General features: G+C 37.7%; 3 protein-coding genes across 3 annotated transcripts; all 3 read left to right on the top strand.

Annotated features, from left to right (window-relative positions):
- Nucleotides 1-2,074: 2,074 nt before the first annotated feature.
- On the top strand, nucleotides 2,075-2,728 carry LOC107703963 (claudin-9-like). The gene has a single exon (XM_016506774.1). It carries the CDS (start codon nucleotides 2,075-2,077, stop codon nucleotides 2,726-2,728), a length of 654 nt encoding a protein of 217 aa, XP_016362260.1.
- A 1,745-nt stretch (nucleotides 2,729-4,473) lies between these two features.
- On the top strand, nucleotides 4,474-5,579 carry LOC107703964 (claudin-4-like). The gene has a single exon (XM_016506775.1). The coding sequence runs from the start codon at nucleotides 4,508-4,510 to the stop codon at nucleotides 5,162-5,164; it is 657 nt and encodes a 218-aa protein (XP_016362261.1). The 5' UTR covers nucleotides 4,474-4,507; the 3' UTR covers nucleotides 5,165-5,579.
- A 4,822-nt stretch (nucleotides 5,580-10,401) lies between these two features.
- Nucleotides 10,402-11,049, top strand: LOC107703966 (claudin-3-like). Its single transcript, XM_016506776.1, has one exon. The coding sequence runs from the start codon at nucleotides 10,402-10,404 to the stop codon at nucleotides 11,047-11,049; it is 648 nt and encodes a 215-aa protein (XP_016362262.1).
- The last annotated feature ends 7,140 nt before the right edge of the window (nucleotides 11,050-18,189 follow it).

The following is an 18,189-nucleotide window of genomic DNA, read 5'->3' on the forward strand; positions in this document are numbered from 1 at the left end:
ATTTTTTTAAGTTGTCAGCCACTGCCAGCATTTTTTTTTAGCATTTTCAAAAAACTTTAATGACACCCAGAATATTTTGTTGTATGTATATCTGAACATGCAATATGTCAAAAGAAACAACAGAGCCTCTGCTTTAAAAAAAAAAAAGCTTATAGCTTCATGCATTCTTTTTTTCAAAAAGTTTTTGTCAAAGACTACGTCTGCACCGGATTCAGAATAATGATCAAAACATAGATGGAGTCCATCAACACCCTCAAAGCTTCATAGTCCTAAACCACTTTCTGAGTCGACATTTCCCTTGTAATGTCAGGCAGTTTTTGATTTATATGCTGTTTAATGTTTGATGATCACAATATTTTACATATGCATCTGCTTACATATGCGGTTGTTTGTTTCTAGTTGTCCCCCCCCCCCAAAAAATATCATTAAAAACCACGATGTGTGTTGTAAAAAATATAATGATATATACTTAAAGTTATACTTACTGTAAGTAGTAAAACAATACAAACGCAAATGGGGCACAAAACAAAGCTGTGTTTTAAGTTTAGAAACATTTTGAGTCCTCCTCCCTTGCCTCACAGTGCTTTGGACCACTGCCTGCTTTCCCCCTTTACCTCACCAACACACAGAAAGTGGGAGAAAACAAAGTTCTTCAGTAGTTGTGGAACTCCAGTAAGGAGGCTGTCAAGGCTATTTTATTCACTTTAAACATGAAATATGATGAAATGATTCTTTTCTCTTTAATACAGATGATGAGTTATTAATAAATTAGTCATGATAAAAAAAAAAAAGATAACCGATGTATTTTTCTGTGAGTCTGCTATGTTAGCTATTTGTTTGGTAGCGTATAGCTTGTTAGTCACCCACTACAACTAACACCGTGATAAACTTATGTTGATATTAGGCTAATAACACATTAGAAAAGAAAACACATATACGACTTTTCTCTCAATATACTCCTAATTTGCTGCTTATTAATAGTTAGTAAGGTAGTTGTTAAGTTTTGGTATGGGGTAGGTTTAAGGGATCTAAAATATGGTCATGCTGAATAAGGCATTGATATGTGCTTTATAAATACTAATAAACAGCCAAAATGCTAGTAATATGCATGCTACTATGCAAATAGTTAATAGCGAGAATAAGTCCTTCAAATAGTGCTACCGGCTAATATTGTAGATCAACTGTTTTCTTGGCGTGCTCAATATGATGATAAGTGGCAGAACAAACTATGTCACTCAACAAAGTCAGCCTATTAATTCTATGAAGTATGCTAATAATGTATGTTTCCATGCAAACATATGGAAAATGTAAGTGTGTTAGAAGCACACTTTACATACAGTATGGATACTTCCGAGATCCCGTTGGAGTATGTGTCTTACTCCTGAAAACAAAGAGATGAATTGTCTCTTCTCAAAAAGGAGTGATTCAGCAGATTTTCTCAAGGACACATGAGACACTAGATTTTAATGTGGGACAACATGTATACTTTTATATGATGCCATGGCAGGCAGGCGCTTGAAAGATCAACCGGACTGAAATCTGAACCATATAATTACTGGGGCTGAACAAGTAAAGAAGACAGAAATATTAGTTCTTTTTAATGCATTGTTTTAAATTTTTTATAGTCTTCCTTCTTAGGGTAACAATCAAAATGATTTCAAACACTTTTTTCATGCATGCAACACGCTGCTATTCTTCCTCATTGTCGCATTTGATTAAAAATAAAAATAATACCTAATACCTTCCAGATATGAAGCATTTGAGTGGATCATTTTAATAATGCCATCCTGTTACAAGAAAAGTGCTACAAAAAGCCCCAGTCTCTCTTGTACCACACAAACCACGATGCCATCTAAGACTCCACCTTCCATCTTCTCTTAGCAGTATAAAGAAGGTAGAAACCGTATCTCTCTCTCCCTCCCTCTCTTTCTCTCTCTCTCTCTCCCTTTCTCTCTTTCACCATTTCTTCATTTAAGCAAATCCTCAAGTCTCTAATATCAGAGCTAATCTTCAGAGCTGAGTCCTTGATCCTGAGCACCACAGTCTGTGAAACAGAACAGAACAGCGAAGCGCGATGGCTTCCGCCGGCCTGGAGATCCTGGGGATGATCCTGACCGTGGCCGGGTGGCTCGGCGTGATGGTGGCCTGCTGTTTGCCCATGTGGAGAGTAGCGGCGTACATAGGCCAGAACATCGTTATCACGCAGATCGTGTGGGAAGGTTTGTGGATGAGCTGCGTGGTGCAAAGCACAGGACAGATGCACTGCCGAGTCTACGACGCCATGCTGGGGCTTCCCGACGACCTGCAAGCTTCCCGGGCTCTCACCGTTGTAAGTACACTGCTCGGTGTGGTGGGCATGGCTCTGGCAGTGGCTGGGGCAAAGTGCACCAACTGCACCTCAGATACAGCAAACAAGCCGCGCATTATGCTGGCAGCCAGGGTGACGTTTATAACGTGTGGGCTGCAGCTGCTAGTGGCCGTCTGTTGGACAGCTAACGGCATCATCCTGGATTTCCACAACCCGCTTCTAGAGGAGACGCAAAAGAGGGAGTTTGGGAACTCACTGTACTTCGGATGGGGCGCCTCCTGCCTGCTGATCCTAGGTGGAGCTATTTTGTCTTGTTCCTGCTCCTCAAAAGCACAGAACAATGCCGCGCCGACAAGAGTGGACTACTCGGGGGTCAAATCTATCTCGGTGAATGGATATGACAGGAGAGACTATGTTTGAGAGGTCTGAATCTTTGCACATAAAGGACCTTGAGAGAAAAGCCAACAAGACTGCTAAATGACTAGCATTCAAATGTCAATAACAAATTAATGACTGGTGCTGAACTTTGATTACCAACCTGGCACCTCTTTTTATAATGTAATTGTTATTGTTGCAATAACTTTGCCTTTTGATCTAAGTTTTGCATGATCCAAATGCTAAGAGGTGAATAACCAGTTGCTCTTTTATATCACTGAAATTGTGATAATAAATGCAGATTTTTCCACTCATATTGCAAAATGAATGGTTACACTTTATTTTGAGTCCACTTAAGACATTCTAATAACTATAAGTAAATTTGTAACTAACTCTCATTAGAGTATTAGTAGACTGTTAGGTTAGGTTTAGAGTTAGTAGAAACAGTTGACATGTATGTGCAAAGTTACTTATAGTTAGTAGAATGTCTAAAGTGGATTATTAAAATAGAGTGTTACCATATTAATTAATGGACAAACATACCTGAATTTATTTAAACAGGCATTACATAACATTAAATCAAGGTGGAACTGAAGCAAAAATGAAAAAAAAAAAACTTGGAGAACTCTGAAATTAGAGTGAAGCAAAGAATGTCAGCAAAACCGTGCACTTTGTAATAATTTGAAATCATTCCTTCTCTTACAGGTCAACCACAAATATAAATGATACTCTCCATGTCGGCCCAGACATGAATGGAGACAATGCGCTGGTTGTTCTAGTAAATCTCTTTGTGCCCAATTCTTTAGTCAAGAGAGCGTAACTGAGACTTCCACGAGTGAAGATAAAAGCACCTGCTATATTACAGAGCAGATGCCTAAATAATTACTTTCTGTAACTCTTTCTCAAAATGTTCAGCCATTTGGAAAATATGTAAAGCTCTGGTAGGTTTAATATGCTAACCTACTTTTGTCTTGGAGTCATTCAATATTATCCTTCAAGGTACTGTAACAGCATTTTGTTTACTGTTCATTAAATTTAAATATTGACATAGATGATATACAACCAATGTGTATGAAAGAAAACCTGTTAATAGAATTGGAAGATGCTCATTCCACTTGTTCCGCATGCTCCGACATAATTAAACACTGCAAAGGTTGATGAAAGGTCACCAGGCTTCACATATCTGTGCATGACTGATTAAAGACTACGTGTGTGTATAATGTGTGCGTGAGAGAGAGAGCGAGAGAGTTAATAATGCCTGATGCTGTTTAGGTTAGAGTGATTCTATTATTGTGTGGCCTTGAGGGAATCGTGGACTGCTGATAGCAGCTAAAGTCACGCTGTCAGGCATCACTGATTCAGTCTTTGTTGACTCTCAGCCCTCATTTTCTTTATTGCTCCTTCTCAGGTGACGAATCAGTTGAAGTATCACTTTCACATCAATCTCTGCTCATAGTATCCAAACAAATTAAGTGTGTGCTTGTAGAATACCTGTTTATGCACCTTAAGCATGCATTTCAATCTTAAGCCATTGGAAGTATTTTCTTCAAAACTCTAGACTTGCAGTAGTCGTGCCAGTTATCCTTTAACTAGTTCCCGCTGGGCTTTTGTTATCTATCCACCATTTGGTCTCCGAGTGGGAAATACCAGATGAAGAGAGCTAAATCATTAAACTAACTCGTTTCCATGCCAAGGTTAAGCTCACTCAAAGTTTAGCCAATCCCCCGAGACTTTTTCCAACATAACTCCACCTTCCTCATCGTTGCATTATAAAGCATGAACCATTGTGCTGAGAGCCTTTCCTTTGCGAATTCTTAAAACAGAATGGCAGCTCTAGGGTTAGAGATACTAGGGGTCACTTTAGCTGTGTTCGGTTGGATTGTAGGCATTGTGTCTTGCGCTTTGCCCATGTGGAAGGTCACGGCTTTCATCGGGGTGAACATCGTAACGGCGCAGACCATATGGGAGGGAATCTGGATGAACTGTGTGGTGCAAAGCACTGGTCAGATGCAGTGCAAAATCTACGACTCCATGCTGGCTCTGAGCTCAGACTTGCAGGCGGCCCGGGCTCTGTGTGTGATTGCCATTGTGATGGGAGTACTGGGATTCCTGCTCTCCATTGTGGGGGCCAAGTGCACTAAATGCCTAGAGGAGGAGCGCGTCAAAGCCAAAGTTATGATCGCCGCTGGAGTCACCTTCATCTGTGCTGCGGTCATGCACTTGATCCCTGTGTGCTGGTCTGCTCACAGTATCATCAGATCCTTCTACAACCCCGTAATCATTGAGGCACAAAAAAGGGAGATAGGAGCGTCTCTTTACCTGGGATGGGCATCTAGCGCCCTTCTGCTGATCGGTGGGGGGATTCTCTGCTGCAGTTGCCCCCCGCAGGAGGAGAATAGGTACGGCCCACCCAGCAGGATGGTTTACTCCGCTGCACGTTCTGTACCACCCAGTGGCTTTGACAAACGAGACTATGTGTGAACAAACATACTCTTTCTGTGATGCAACTCTGTTCATTTGTGTCCTGAACAGAGAACGTGATGACAAGGCACAAGACTGTGTGTATTTCCGTACAGTGAGTTCTGCTGTTTTGCCATTCAAGTGTATTTCCTAGTTTGCTGTGTGCTTTCTTTTGTTACCCAGTTTATACAACCAGTTTTTAAGAATTGCAAGTATTACATTATTAATAAGCACATGAATAAGTATGTTCATACCCATGTGTATATTGATAATGATGTTGCCATTTTTAGTATTGTGTTATTACCAATGATTAAAATGTTTCTTCAGTGCTTCTTTTGTAAAATTGCCATTGCATGGATTTATATGATGCACGAATTAATGTTCTTGTAGTCTAAGTGTGCCACTTCTCTGTCTGCTGCAGGGTTTGAAAATTAACCGTAGCCATTAAAAAAATACTAATTGTTCCATGACTTTTTCTGGTCCTTGCCATTTTCATTTATTAACATACAACTAATTTGTTTCAAAAAAGTATTTGAAAATGCACTGAACAAACTTACTGTGCCACCTTTGTTGAGTTGTCTATGAAACACAATGAAGAATAGTCAGTTTAAGAAACCTTCCTCAATAATGAGGTGATGAGTTGAATCAGCTGTCACTAGGCCTAGCTATTCACCTGTTTTCAAGGTCTACTCGCTCTCTGCACAAGAAGCTTGTCTTTGTCAGGGCCCTAATCTAAGCCAGTCCCAGACAATGGGCCCGTTTCAGGGATGAAGATAAGGCACTGGGTCATGGAATGTAACAAAAACACAGAAGAATCTCTCAGAGCTTGAAGCTGCTTAAGGACCTTTGAGAACATCCATGCAGCTTCGAGTTTTTTTAGCTTAGTTTAGTTTAGGACTGTAACTTTAATACAATTGAGTATCATGCAATCCATAAAATATGAGACATAACTTGCAATGCCTTGACACATTGGCTGATGTGTGTCTAAATATGTTTAAAAGTAAATTTACATTTTTCTTAAGAGCGGCATCCTCCCCCATCTTCATGCTGTATATATATATTCGAATGTAGGAACATTTCTCTAATCAATTAATGATATTGACGAGTCCTCTCTGGTGCACAATATTAAAGTCTGTGTAAAAAAGAAAAGATCCTAGAACTTTTAGGGTTCTTCACATTGTACACTGTAATATGGCATTTACTGTATAAGGGATAGTGAATGAGGAAACAGAAAGTTTTTCCTTCGTAGTTTTGAAAAGGTTTCCTCAATAAATTCCTAATTTGCTGATAGAAAGTAATGCAGTTGTTGTAGTATAGTTATATTTGGGTATCTAGAATATGGTCATGCAGAATAAGGCATTAATACAGTATGTGCTTTATAAGTACTACTTATAAACAGGTAATATGATAGTAATATGCATTCTAATAAGCAACTAGTTAATAGTGAATAGTGTTGCATAATCTAAAGTGTTACCAAAAACGCTGTATTATTCATGCCAGGAAAGTAGCTGGTGATGCAGCTTTGTAAAGAAACACTACACTCATGTGTACATACCTACAGACTGAACACGTAATACACGTGCATGACATCGCCGTTTTCACAAATTCACAGAGAAGATGATGGCATCATTTATAAAAATGTGCACTTTGAAACACATGTTCAAAAGTTTGTATTTTCACCTGAACATGTCATTAAAACTGTTCAGTGGGGATGCCGGCTTTAGGGTCCCAATACTAATTGAGCAATGTTAAAATGCCACATCCAACGTGTAGGACCACACAGTGCTTAAGCACAGACTGTGTAGTGCTGGACTTTCTGAACAAACTGTCAGCTGGTTTGATAATTATCTTACAGACAGAGCTCAGTGTGTGCAGGCGGAGGGCAACACCTCTCGCTATCTCAAAATAACAAAAGGCGTGCCTCAGGGGTCAGTCTTGGGGCCACTACTTTTTATTCTCTATATAAATAACATTGATAGTAACGTGTCTAAAGGAAAATTTCATTTTTATGCAGATGACACTGTACTGTATTGCTCAGCACCCACCGCAGACCAGGCTCTCTCCCAATTACAACTTGATTTTAACATGCTCCAACAGAATCTTTATGATTTAAAACTTGTTTTAAATGCAAGTTTTGTTAAAAAATAAAAGTCATGCTTTTTTTCAAATTTGAAATCCAAATCAAATCTGCCTTCAATCCTCGCTTCCCAGGGAATGAAGATTGAATGTGTCTCTGAATACAGATATCTTGGTATTTTAATAGATGACTCTCTTTCTTTTACCTTTCATATTAAGCAGCTAGCAAAAAGATTAAAACTTAAATTAGGGTTTTATTATAGAATCAAATCCTGCCTTTCGTTCGAATTTAGAAAGAGGCTGGTTGCTGCCACTTTTATGTCTATACTTGACTATGGTGATGTTTTATACATGCATGCTTCGTCTCAAAGTTTACATGCACTGGACACTGTATACCATGGAGCTCTGAGGTTCATCACTGGTTTTAAAGTCCTCACTCACCATTGTGAACTGTATGATCGTGTTGGATGGCCTTCTCTATCAATGCGGAGACTTCAACATTGGTATATCTTTATATACAAAGCTATTTTAGGTCTACTTCCATCCTACCTTCTGACCTACATCAGTGTAAATAATACTGGGACTTACAATCTTCGTTCACAGGATTTTTTCCTTCTGTCTGTTCCAAAGGTTAGAACTGAGCTGGGAAAAAAGGCGTTTAGGTATGCTGCTCCCTCTTCATGGAACAAATTACAGAAATCTATGAAAATTAATACGCTGGTCTCATTGGTCGCTTTTAAGAGGATGTTAACTGACTTGGAGGCAGTCACATCTGGCTGTAGATGTTCTGCCTGATGTGTTATTGATTGTGGTTTATTTTAAAGGATTCGCTATTTCAGTTGTTTTATGTTACTATATTTTGTACCTGTATGTATGTATGGTTGTACTGCTGCCTATCTTGGCCAGGACACTCTTGAAAAAGAGATTTTTAATCTCAATGAGTTTCTTCCTGGTTAAATAAAGGTAAAGAAGAAGAAGTATTTTTGCTGACCATGTGCGTCCTTTATTGGCTACAGTTCACTCATCTTCTAATCTCATCTGGCATACACGATTACAAGTTATTTCCATGAACCTGACAATGGGTTCAGTTACATCAATGACCTCCACACCTCAATCCAACAGTATGTATGCACAGTAGGGCTGTGCAAAAAAATCGAATGCGATTTTCATGCGCATCTTGTCAGTAAAGCTGCTCCTGTGATTAGTAGTAAATCTCCAGCACATGCTTTCAGATGGAGCGGCATTTACTACACAGAGCCGTAGTTCACTGAAAAGCTACACAAAATCGCAATTAAAATCGCAGGCGATTCATTGCCGATTTTGAACGCGATTTTGTGTAGCTTGTGTAGCCATCTGCACCATGACTGTAGAGCTGAATCAGGCTCTTTCTGAGGTTTTCTTTGGGTAGTGAGATAAAGATGAGCAGGAACGAGCCTGACAGGCCGTGTTGCATTGCATTTGACCTCTTTTGTGCCCCCAAGAATCTCTCATCAAAGCTGTTAATGGCAACCACTGAGAGGCTGGTCGGGTTCAGTTGCATGGTGAAACATTGTCTTATCAGAGTCCCTCATTTCTGTCAGGGTTAGCCACAAATATCGGTCCTAGACAATGAGGTTCCCCATACTGCAACCAATGTACTGTGGCATCACCTTGAGTGCAGAGTCACGTCTGTGGCACTGAAAGTGCTCTGAATAGTTTAGCATCCAGGCCATTCTCATCCACGGCCTTAAGGAGCTTGGTTTGATAAACCTTTAGCATGGCTATTGTGCGCAGAGTCGATCCAGCCTGTCCAGATGAGTCTTGCCCGCCAGGTTAGCGGTGACATGGAATGGCTTTGACGGATGTGCTTCATGAACTTCCAATAGAGAGCCGCTAATGAACACAGGTAGAGTACTACAGCTTTCTCTATGTGGAAAAGTTTCTCATATCCCCAGTGGTCAGTGCCATCCAGAGATGTGAACATGAATGATCCTGAGGTGTGGGCATGAGGCGAGTGCTGGGTGCGCTATCAATTTCATTTGTATAGGAATATACGTACAAGTACATAATATAGACATTTAACTTTTTATTATTATTGTTATTATTTTTATTTTAAGTTAATATTCTGTCTTCAGTCTGTATTCTTTTCATATTTTATATTCAGTTTATAGATAGGGGTTTATAGGAATAAAGATCAATTAAGAAAAATATGTAATTTATTAATTTTGTACTGAAAAAGTGCTTGAATGTCCTGGATTTTTCTCCTGGAGTATTTACCATTTTTCTATAAAAGGACAGTGTCCTTTTTTCTTATATAGTTACAACTACACAACTAATAACATTACTCAGACATATTAAGAAAACATACCAGGAAAAATTTTAATATGAGATCATATTGCATTTCTTTTGATTTTATTTACGTATGTGACCTTGAAGTAATCCAAAAGTAATTGTAAATCATTACTTGTGATATTTCTGATTACATTTTTATGAAGTAACCCTCCCAAACCTACTTACAGCACAGTCAAGGTATTAATTAAAACAACTTGAAACATTTGGGAAAAAAACAGTTGCTGGAACATTTACTTAATTTAAAAAAGTCCGTTGTACACAACAGCAACCTACACATTGTGAACTTTGCTACTATTTTCCAACCAAAAATGGCAATAATTGTTAACAATTAGAGATTTCTGTACTAACATGGCTCCTTATAAACACCTGCTTTTCACAGATGACAATAATCTAAATAACTTTTTTAATAACTTAAAAATAATCAAGAGGTAATTGCGGGCAATACAGTAAAATGACCTGTCCATTCAAAAGAATATCTTAAAAATGTTTATTTTGTCTCTACCTTTATAAAAATGTATGTCATTGTGGAATGTGCACAAACATTGACACACAGATTGTTGTGCAAATACATGATCTTTTGTTCTTGATTCCCAGTACTTTCCAGTAATGGAGAGCAGTTTTTGTTCTGGTGTGACTAGTCCTTCCTTTGTTTAATGTCTCCATCCTAACAGGCTCCTCCTCTCTACCTGATCTGGGCTATAAAGGACACTTGTTTTGTCACAGATGCGCTCTGTTTGCTCCGAGGCATTGGCCCAAATTAGGATTATATTGCAGGTTCTCAAACTGCTGTCCAGTTATTTAACCAGCATCTCTGGCATTGCATGTAGCTGGAACAGTTCCTTCAAGAAGACATGTCTTTAGGACTGGAGCTCATCGGTATTGTGTCATGTGTGCTGGGCTGGCTTTTGGCCATCGTGGCTTGTGCTGTCCCCATGTGGAGGGTCACAGCCTTCATCGGCTCCAACATCGTGACGGCTCAGATTATCTGGGATGGCCTGTGGATGTCCTGCGTGGTTCAGAGCACCGGACAGATGCAGTGTAAAGTCTATGACTCCATGCTGGCTCTCTCTCAGGACCTCCAGGCAGCTCGAGCCCTGACTGTGATATCCATCCTTCTGACCGTCTTGGCTGTACTGGTGTCCATCGGAGGAGCGAAGTGCACTAATTGCATTGAAGAAGAGTCGCCCAAAGCTAAAGTCATGATCCTTGGAGGGGTGCTGTTCATCGTAGCTGGGCTTATGCAGCTGATTCCCATATCCTGGTCTGCCAACAGCATCATCAGGGACTTTTACAACCCTTTGCTGCCTGATGCCAGGAGACGGGAGCTGGGAGCGGCGCTCTACATCGGCTGGGCAGCAGCTACGCTCCTGATTTTGGGGGGCTTGTTGCTTTGTTGCTCTTGCCCTCCACAGGAGAAAAAATATAACCCGTCTCGGATGCCGTATCCTGCGTCTCGCTCGACCGGTGGGGGAGGATATGACAGAAGAGACTATGTGTGAAACAAACAAAGGACAACTCTGAATTCAGTGTTGTAGTGATCAATACATGGGCATCATTTTCTGGAAAAAAGTGAAAATATGCCATGCATTCTCCTTCGTGGGGGTAACATGTCTCATGGAGTTGTTTGATGTTTTAGGTTTTCATGTAAGTGCGATGTTGGCTGTTCAGAATTTAAGGACACTGACAGTGAGAAATGACCTTTTGTAATTGCTATGAACATGCAAACTAGGTCTGTTACGTTCAACTGAAATCTCAACGAAGCATCATTTTTAGTTAACTGAGGTGTATAAAGCTGATTTTTTGGTAATTTTTTTAGTTTGTTGGACTAGTTGCACTAAGATTTTATGTTTTATTTAGATGTATTTTGACACAGACAAGTTGACTGTGTGTTCACTACATGTTGTAGAATTTAAAATGTCATTATCCTTTTTTCTTAAACCATCAACTAGACACTGTGTATGATTCAAATTGCAATTTGCAATTCTTTATTATTTATACGGCTATTCTTGTCTATTTGTACAAATGGAATTTGAGAAGCACGTACATTTTCTTGTACATATATTCAGTGTTGGGGAAAGTTACTTTTAAAAGTAATGCATTACAATATTGCGTTACATTATTGGTTCATAAACACATACTGCCACTTAAACTTGTATGCTAAAATATAAAATAACAAAATAAACTGAACTAATACCTGGCCCTAGGTCAGCGGTAGGCAAGTTCGGTCCTAGAGAGCCGCAGTCCTGCAGAGATCAGCTCCAACCCTAATCAAACACACCTGTCATTTAAGTGTAGGCCAGAAATGTGAGAGGAGGGTCAGAATGGTGGGAGTTTGAGTACTTTATCTGTGAGCACTGAGGCAGAAAGAACAGCTGAGGAGTACAGGTTTCTGTAAACGGTAATTTTGTCCTAGTGTCCATATATAGTCTAGATGCTTGAAATCATCTCTGTATCTCTTCTTTTATAAGGGTGTAATGATGACTAGAGAAAACCTGAAACTCAAGCCACGTAAGCTTGGTGGCACGTAAGGGACAGAACAACAGAGAAACAGCAGAGTTACACAAATACACTTGTCAGAGCTGAATTATTTAGCTGAAGAATTAGCTTCATTATGGCAAAAAAAATTCTTCAGAAACCACTTTTATTATTTCTGTTGTGTAATGTGTTGTAATAAAATTACTTGATGGAGAACCAATTTTGGCAGCTTCTAACAGTGGCAACGTGAAATATTGAAGAGGGCCTCATATGGGTGACACATACATCAGCATATCACTTTACCAGGGTATGTCACCTGTTTCTATAAACACAGGATCAGTGTCAGCTCATTTAAGGACAGCATGCAGGCTAAATAACCTACCTTGATAATATTAACACCATTAATAATTTTTTTGTCTTATGTTAAAATAATAATCATAATACTAGTGATGGAATCTATTACTGTAGTGTTTAAGCTATAAAAAAGATCAAGATGGTTTCTAGCGTACATGACGACAAACTGTCAAAGACATACAATACAATATATACATTTGGCTGAAAGCATACTAACTATAATATTTTATTCAATATTACATGGCTGAAAGGACTGTGAAACGCTAATTGCAACATTTCGCAAATTGTCACGCCAACTGTATGTGCTGTGCACAGAAATGAATGAGGGTTAATGATATGAATTAAATTAGCATCGAGTTACTAAAATAATTAAACAAAGTGAGAAACATTTCCATGAGAGAATTTTAGGAAAACAATGCGCATTTCTTAGTTTATTCATAATATGCTAATTACATGCACAAAGATATTCTAACAGCTATTTTTGTGGAATAAGGGATTAACCATGAAACTTTCAGGGGACAAAAACAGTTTTGAAAGTTATGAAAAGATTACGTGATCTAGGACCTTTACACATTACATGCCATTGTGCACATTGTTTATCCATCACACTTGTTTTCAACCTTGTTAAATTCAATATGGTGTCTAACCTGATTAAGGTCTAAATTGACATCAAATATTTATCACAAAGTCAAGGAGTGATTAAAAGATACGCTTCATTATATTGAATATGCACTGTAGTGTACTTTATATCTTAAAGGTGCCATAGAATGGAAAACTGTATTTACCTTGGCATAGTTGAATAATAACAGTTCTGTACATGGATTCTGTTGTCGGTGTTTCTTTGTCTGAATATGGCACTTATCACATGCTGTGTGGTATCGGCGTTTGGTATCGGGGCATTTTAACGAGTACGAGTTCGAGTAAAGGAGCTCAGTATCAGGCCCGATACCGATACCAGTATCGGTATCGGTGCATCCCTAGTTGAAACGATGATACTTGTAGATAATATAATATTAATGAAATAAAAGGCCACTTAAGTGACTTAAAGAGAGTCCACTTTCATGATTGTTTCTTAACACACATAAGTACACTTTTAAAAAGTGCACTTTGTAATAAAACAAGTTAAGTTTATTTTAAAGTATGTTTCGTTTTAATTATATTTTGTGTTTTAAAGACGTACACTTATTTTGTTGTTGACTAAGAAACCAAGTACATGTATTATTTGATATTACATTTAGGCCTAAAGGTAATATATTTTAAATGTACTCAATTTGAACTTCATCATTACAAATGGGTAATTAAAGGGATAATTCAACCCAAAATGAAAATTACCATCATACTATCAAGCCATCCTAGGTGTATATGACTTTCTTCTTTCAGACGAATCCAATTGGAGTTATATAAAAAAAAAATATCCTGGCTCTTCCAAGCTTTAAAAAAATATCCTGGCTCTTCCAAAAGAAGTCCAATAAAGCGCATCCATCCATAATAAAAAGTGCCTCACACGGCTTTGTGTTTCCTTTGCTCCTGTAAACAAACTTCGGTTCTCACGAGACTAGCATATTCTCACCGGACCTACGCTACGCCTACGTCATCTGGCGGAACGAACGTGAGTATATTACGTTTTGAATATGGATATTTTTATTACAAAAACGCATTGATTCGCTTCAGGAGGCCTTTATTCAACCCCCGGAGTCGTGTGAGACACTTTTTTATTACGGATGGATGCGCTTTATTGGACTTCTTTTGGATTATTAACAAAAAACACCCATTCACTGCCATTATAAAGCTTGGAAGAGCCAGGATATTTTTAAATATAACTCCGATTGTATTCTTCTGAAAGAAGAAAGTCATATATATGTTTATATTTTGGGAAAGCTGACCTAATAATATTTTCTAGAATGAGAAAGTCCAGGGTAAAGCTGTCGAGAATGGTTTTACCAGGCTGTAAAGTAAAGCTAATGGACATAAAAAAAAAATTAAAAAAATCAATAAATAAACACTTTGATATGTCCAGTCCCAACTGTCTCCTAGGATGGCTTGAGGGTGAGTAAATCATGGGGTAATTTTCATTTTTGGGTGAACTATCCCTTTAAAATCTGTTTAAATGCACAATATACAAGTTTCAAAAGAAATAAAATGTCGGACTGAGTGGTTCAAATAGTAGCCCATACCACAAACATGAACTGTTGATTCATGGGGATCTGGCCTGGATCTCCGTCCCCAAATTCTCTCCTCTGTATGCCCATATTCTACACTGTCCCATATAAAGACCTATAAGGTTCAACTGATTCCATTTAACATAAATTTTAACTTTAGTACATTATCATTTAATTGCAAATAACATGCAAAAACTGCTAAGTGCCTTACATTACATTCATTTCACACTTAAGTTTATTATTATTATTATTTATGTAATAAGCACTCTTTTTTAAAAGTATGCTAAAGAATACTTCTTTTCACAAGAGTACATACAGCCTATTAAAGGCATTACAGAGCCCAAAAAACATTACAGAAACCACTCTTGATGTACCATACTTGATAGTAGCAGAAATCACAATACTTTTAACAATTACATTTTACATTTATTCATTTGTTTACATTTATTAAACCTTTTCCGTTTTCACCTTCCATGTGTGCAGTTTCCTAATTAATAACTCAATTATTAGGCCCAATGACTTCAGCTGGATTGCTGGTGTCCCCGTGTTCCCTGCAATTAATCTCAATCTAGAAGTGCTTCACAGAGTTCTCTTTGTTCAAACTCGACTGTTCCTGGGGAAACTCAACTCTGTTCACAACAGTGATTCCTCTGAAACTGAGGTCAGATGACCGATACTGGAGAAGGTAAAGAACGAGGGTTGCTAGACAGTCAGAGTCACTGGAAGAAAGATCTGCGCTTTCTCAAAACACAGAAACATTGTGTTTGAAGGGAGGAAACAGTTTGTTTCCCATTCAGAGGATTTTGGCAAAAGACCATATTTAATGGTTATATTTGACATATTACAGTTTTCATCAATTTTCCAAACCATTCATTCAGTTTTAGAAACAAAGACACATTTCTCAAAACATTTAACACATTTCACCTGTTTTCACACGTTCCAATTTGTAAAAAAATTTCTGCAAAAATCGATACAAAAATGCCCACATTTTCTCATTCAGAAAACATAAACACACAATAGAATTACCTCAAGAATATGAACTCAGATAGCCATATTTATCCATGTGTGATCATCAATCTCAGGATGATATAAAAAGGAGCACAGGTAATTAAGCTGTTTGGAAAATGAACCCTACTAGTGGGAAACAAAGAGGAGGAGGAGGGGGAATAAACAAAGTGGACGGGGTCAAAGGTCATTTGTTCCTGATGATATACACAGCACTATAGTTAACTGTGTTCTTGTGCATGAGGACAGCTGGCCTACAGGCTCATCTTCAGGGTTTCAATACTACTTACACATAGAGTATAATTACAGTACATAGTAGCAGTACTAGATGAGTGAACTTTTATTTTTCTATTTACAATAAATATTATAGCACAAGTTGCACACCATCAAACTCGTAACTGTTGAAATGATTTGTATCCAAGTACTGAGTACAGAGGATGCTGAATTATATATAATTATATTATATATATTATATATATAGTGTGTGTGTTCATATTCAATTCTTTGGCATTTGACCCTTTCTTTTCTAGCGCTTTTCATCTACTGTAAGATCTCTTTACAGTAGTGTAATGAAAGTAAACTTTTCTTAAAGCTTATTGCTAAATTTTACTGTATTTGCACCCCTCTATTTATGCTGCATACTGTAACAGATACTGACTTGCAAAATTATTCCTGATTCCCAAAAGAAGGTTTTGTGACAGTGTTTTGAATTGATCTCACTAATGTTCTCTAGGCAGTGAAGTAGTCTGTCTATTTGACAGGTTTGTGTGTGATCTGAGGTCAAAGATTAGATTCAGATAGAGAGACTATGTTTTTGACTAAAATATTAGATTTTGACCTGGAAGTCTGAAGTTTGTACAAGTTGGTGTGTAGTTTTGAAATTGTGTGTACAGTCAGGATCACTAATAGTTACGCCCCCAACATTAAGAGTTAATTGTTTCACGAATTGTGTGTTAGCAATTGAGAAAAACTGTAGCACAAGTTGAACACCCTCAAACTCGTAACTGTTGAATTACAGTTTTTCTCAATCGATTTGACACATTTCTCCAAACTTAGGTCACTGCTCTCAAAACAGTTAACACAGCGAACAGAACACTTTATAATTGTCCTACAGTTTTTTATTTATTTATTTTAAATAGGTTTGGTTCAATATTCATAAGTAAGGTGTGCATTTTCAAAACTCTTAGTACAAAAATCCAAACTGATCACACTTGTAACACCACTAGTCATTCTTTCAAAACTGATCTCATGCTTTCATTACAAGTACACAAATTTTCATCCACAAAATCATTGTTTCAAAACATAAGATTATTATAATATATATTGAGAAGATTTGATTTAATTACCGAAACACAACATCGTGATCTTCTTTCACTTTAGTACTTTTAACAATCAGTTCATTCAAGAGCAAACAATGCAAGAAACATGTTTCAAATCACCTTTTTTGCTGAAATAATTACAGTAATACAGACAATAGTTGTCATGTAAAAAATACACTTACATTATCTAACTTGCATATCTCACATAAAATCCATAATGTTTGTAAAAGTATTTATCCAGTGTGTTATCAAAAGGTGCGATGAAGGTATGGCATGGCCATAAGGTTTTGTGCTACAACAGAGTTTACTGTCAATGCAGTAAATATCCTCACTGTGCCACATGACTGAATCTATACCGTAACTGAACTTTTCAGATGGAAGGTGCATCTACATGCATTATCACATGACATAATGCGATGTAAAATGCTGTATTTGATACTATCTCTCTCCCTTCTTCTGATACATCTCTGATCAGTTCCTCTTCCTTGTATCCTGCTGTATATTCACAAATTGCAAAACACACCATTTTACAAATGAGGACATCCTCAAAGAGAGGTTTTGGGTGATTCTGTTCACTTCTGGGCAGTGGTGGAGGTAACGAATTATAACTACTCACGTTACTGTAATTGAGTAGTTTTTTCGGGTACTTGTACTTTTTTGAGTATATTTTTAAAGCTGTACTTTTACTTGTACTTAAGTACAAATTAAGCAAAAATAATCTACTTCATTGCTTTTAAATCATAGTTCGTTACTGAGTACGCCCACAATTTGAATTGATATTCAAACCTTTGACGGCACTTCAGTAGCCAATAAAGATATCCGATCGTAAACGGACCAATAACAGCCCTGATATCTGAACCGGGAAAAGCTGCCGCTGCAGCAGGTGAAGAGCTGATTAGACAGTGAGGGAGCTCAGCGTCATTTATGGACTCAACGTTCGGAGAAACAAACTACATGGTAGTGTTATCATAAATATCTATATTTCGATACAGATACTGAAATACCTGACACGGTTCCATTACTCATTTTCCACAGTGTCTACCGTATATTTACATACATTTACATTTAGTCATTTAGCAGACGCTTTTATCCAAAGCGACTTACAAATGAGGACAATAAAAGCAGTCAAAACTAAAAAAAGTGCAACAATATACTGTATAAGTGCAAATGACAAGTCTTGGTTAGCCTAACGCAGTACACGTAGCAAGGTGTATATATATATATATATATACAGTATATATATATATATTATATACACACACACACACACAAAGAAAAACAAGTAGATAGAATAGAAAAAATAGAAAGCTAGTGTTTGTTTGTTTTT

The sequence above is a fragment of the Sinocyclocheilus anshuiensis genome, unplaced genomic scaffold (genome assembly GCF_001515605.1).
Source record: "Sinocyclocheilus anshuiensis isolate Anshui unplaced genomic scaffold, SAMN03320099.WGS_v1.1 scaffold1408, whole genome shotgun sequence".
Taxonomy (NCBI): Eukaryota; Metazoa; Chordata; class Actinopteri; order Cypriniformes; family Cyprinidae; genus Sinocyclocheilus; species Sinocyclocheilus anshuiensis.

Excerpts from the sequence above, each read along its gene's own strand:
- LOC107703963 (XM_016506774.1), top strand. The coding sequence starts at position 2,075 with ATGGCTTCCGCCGGCCTGGAGATCCTGGGGATGATCCTGACCGTGGCC.
- LOC107703964 (XM_016506775.1), top strand. The coding sequence starts at position 4,508 with ATGGCAGCTCTAGGGTTAGAGATACTAGGGGTCACTTTAGCTGTGTTC.
- LOC107703966 (XM_016506776.1), top strand. The coding sequence starts at position 10,402 with ATGTCTTTAGGACTGGAGCTCATCGGTATTGTGTCATGTGTGCTGGGC.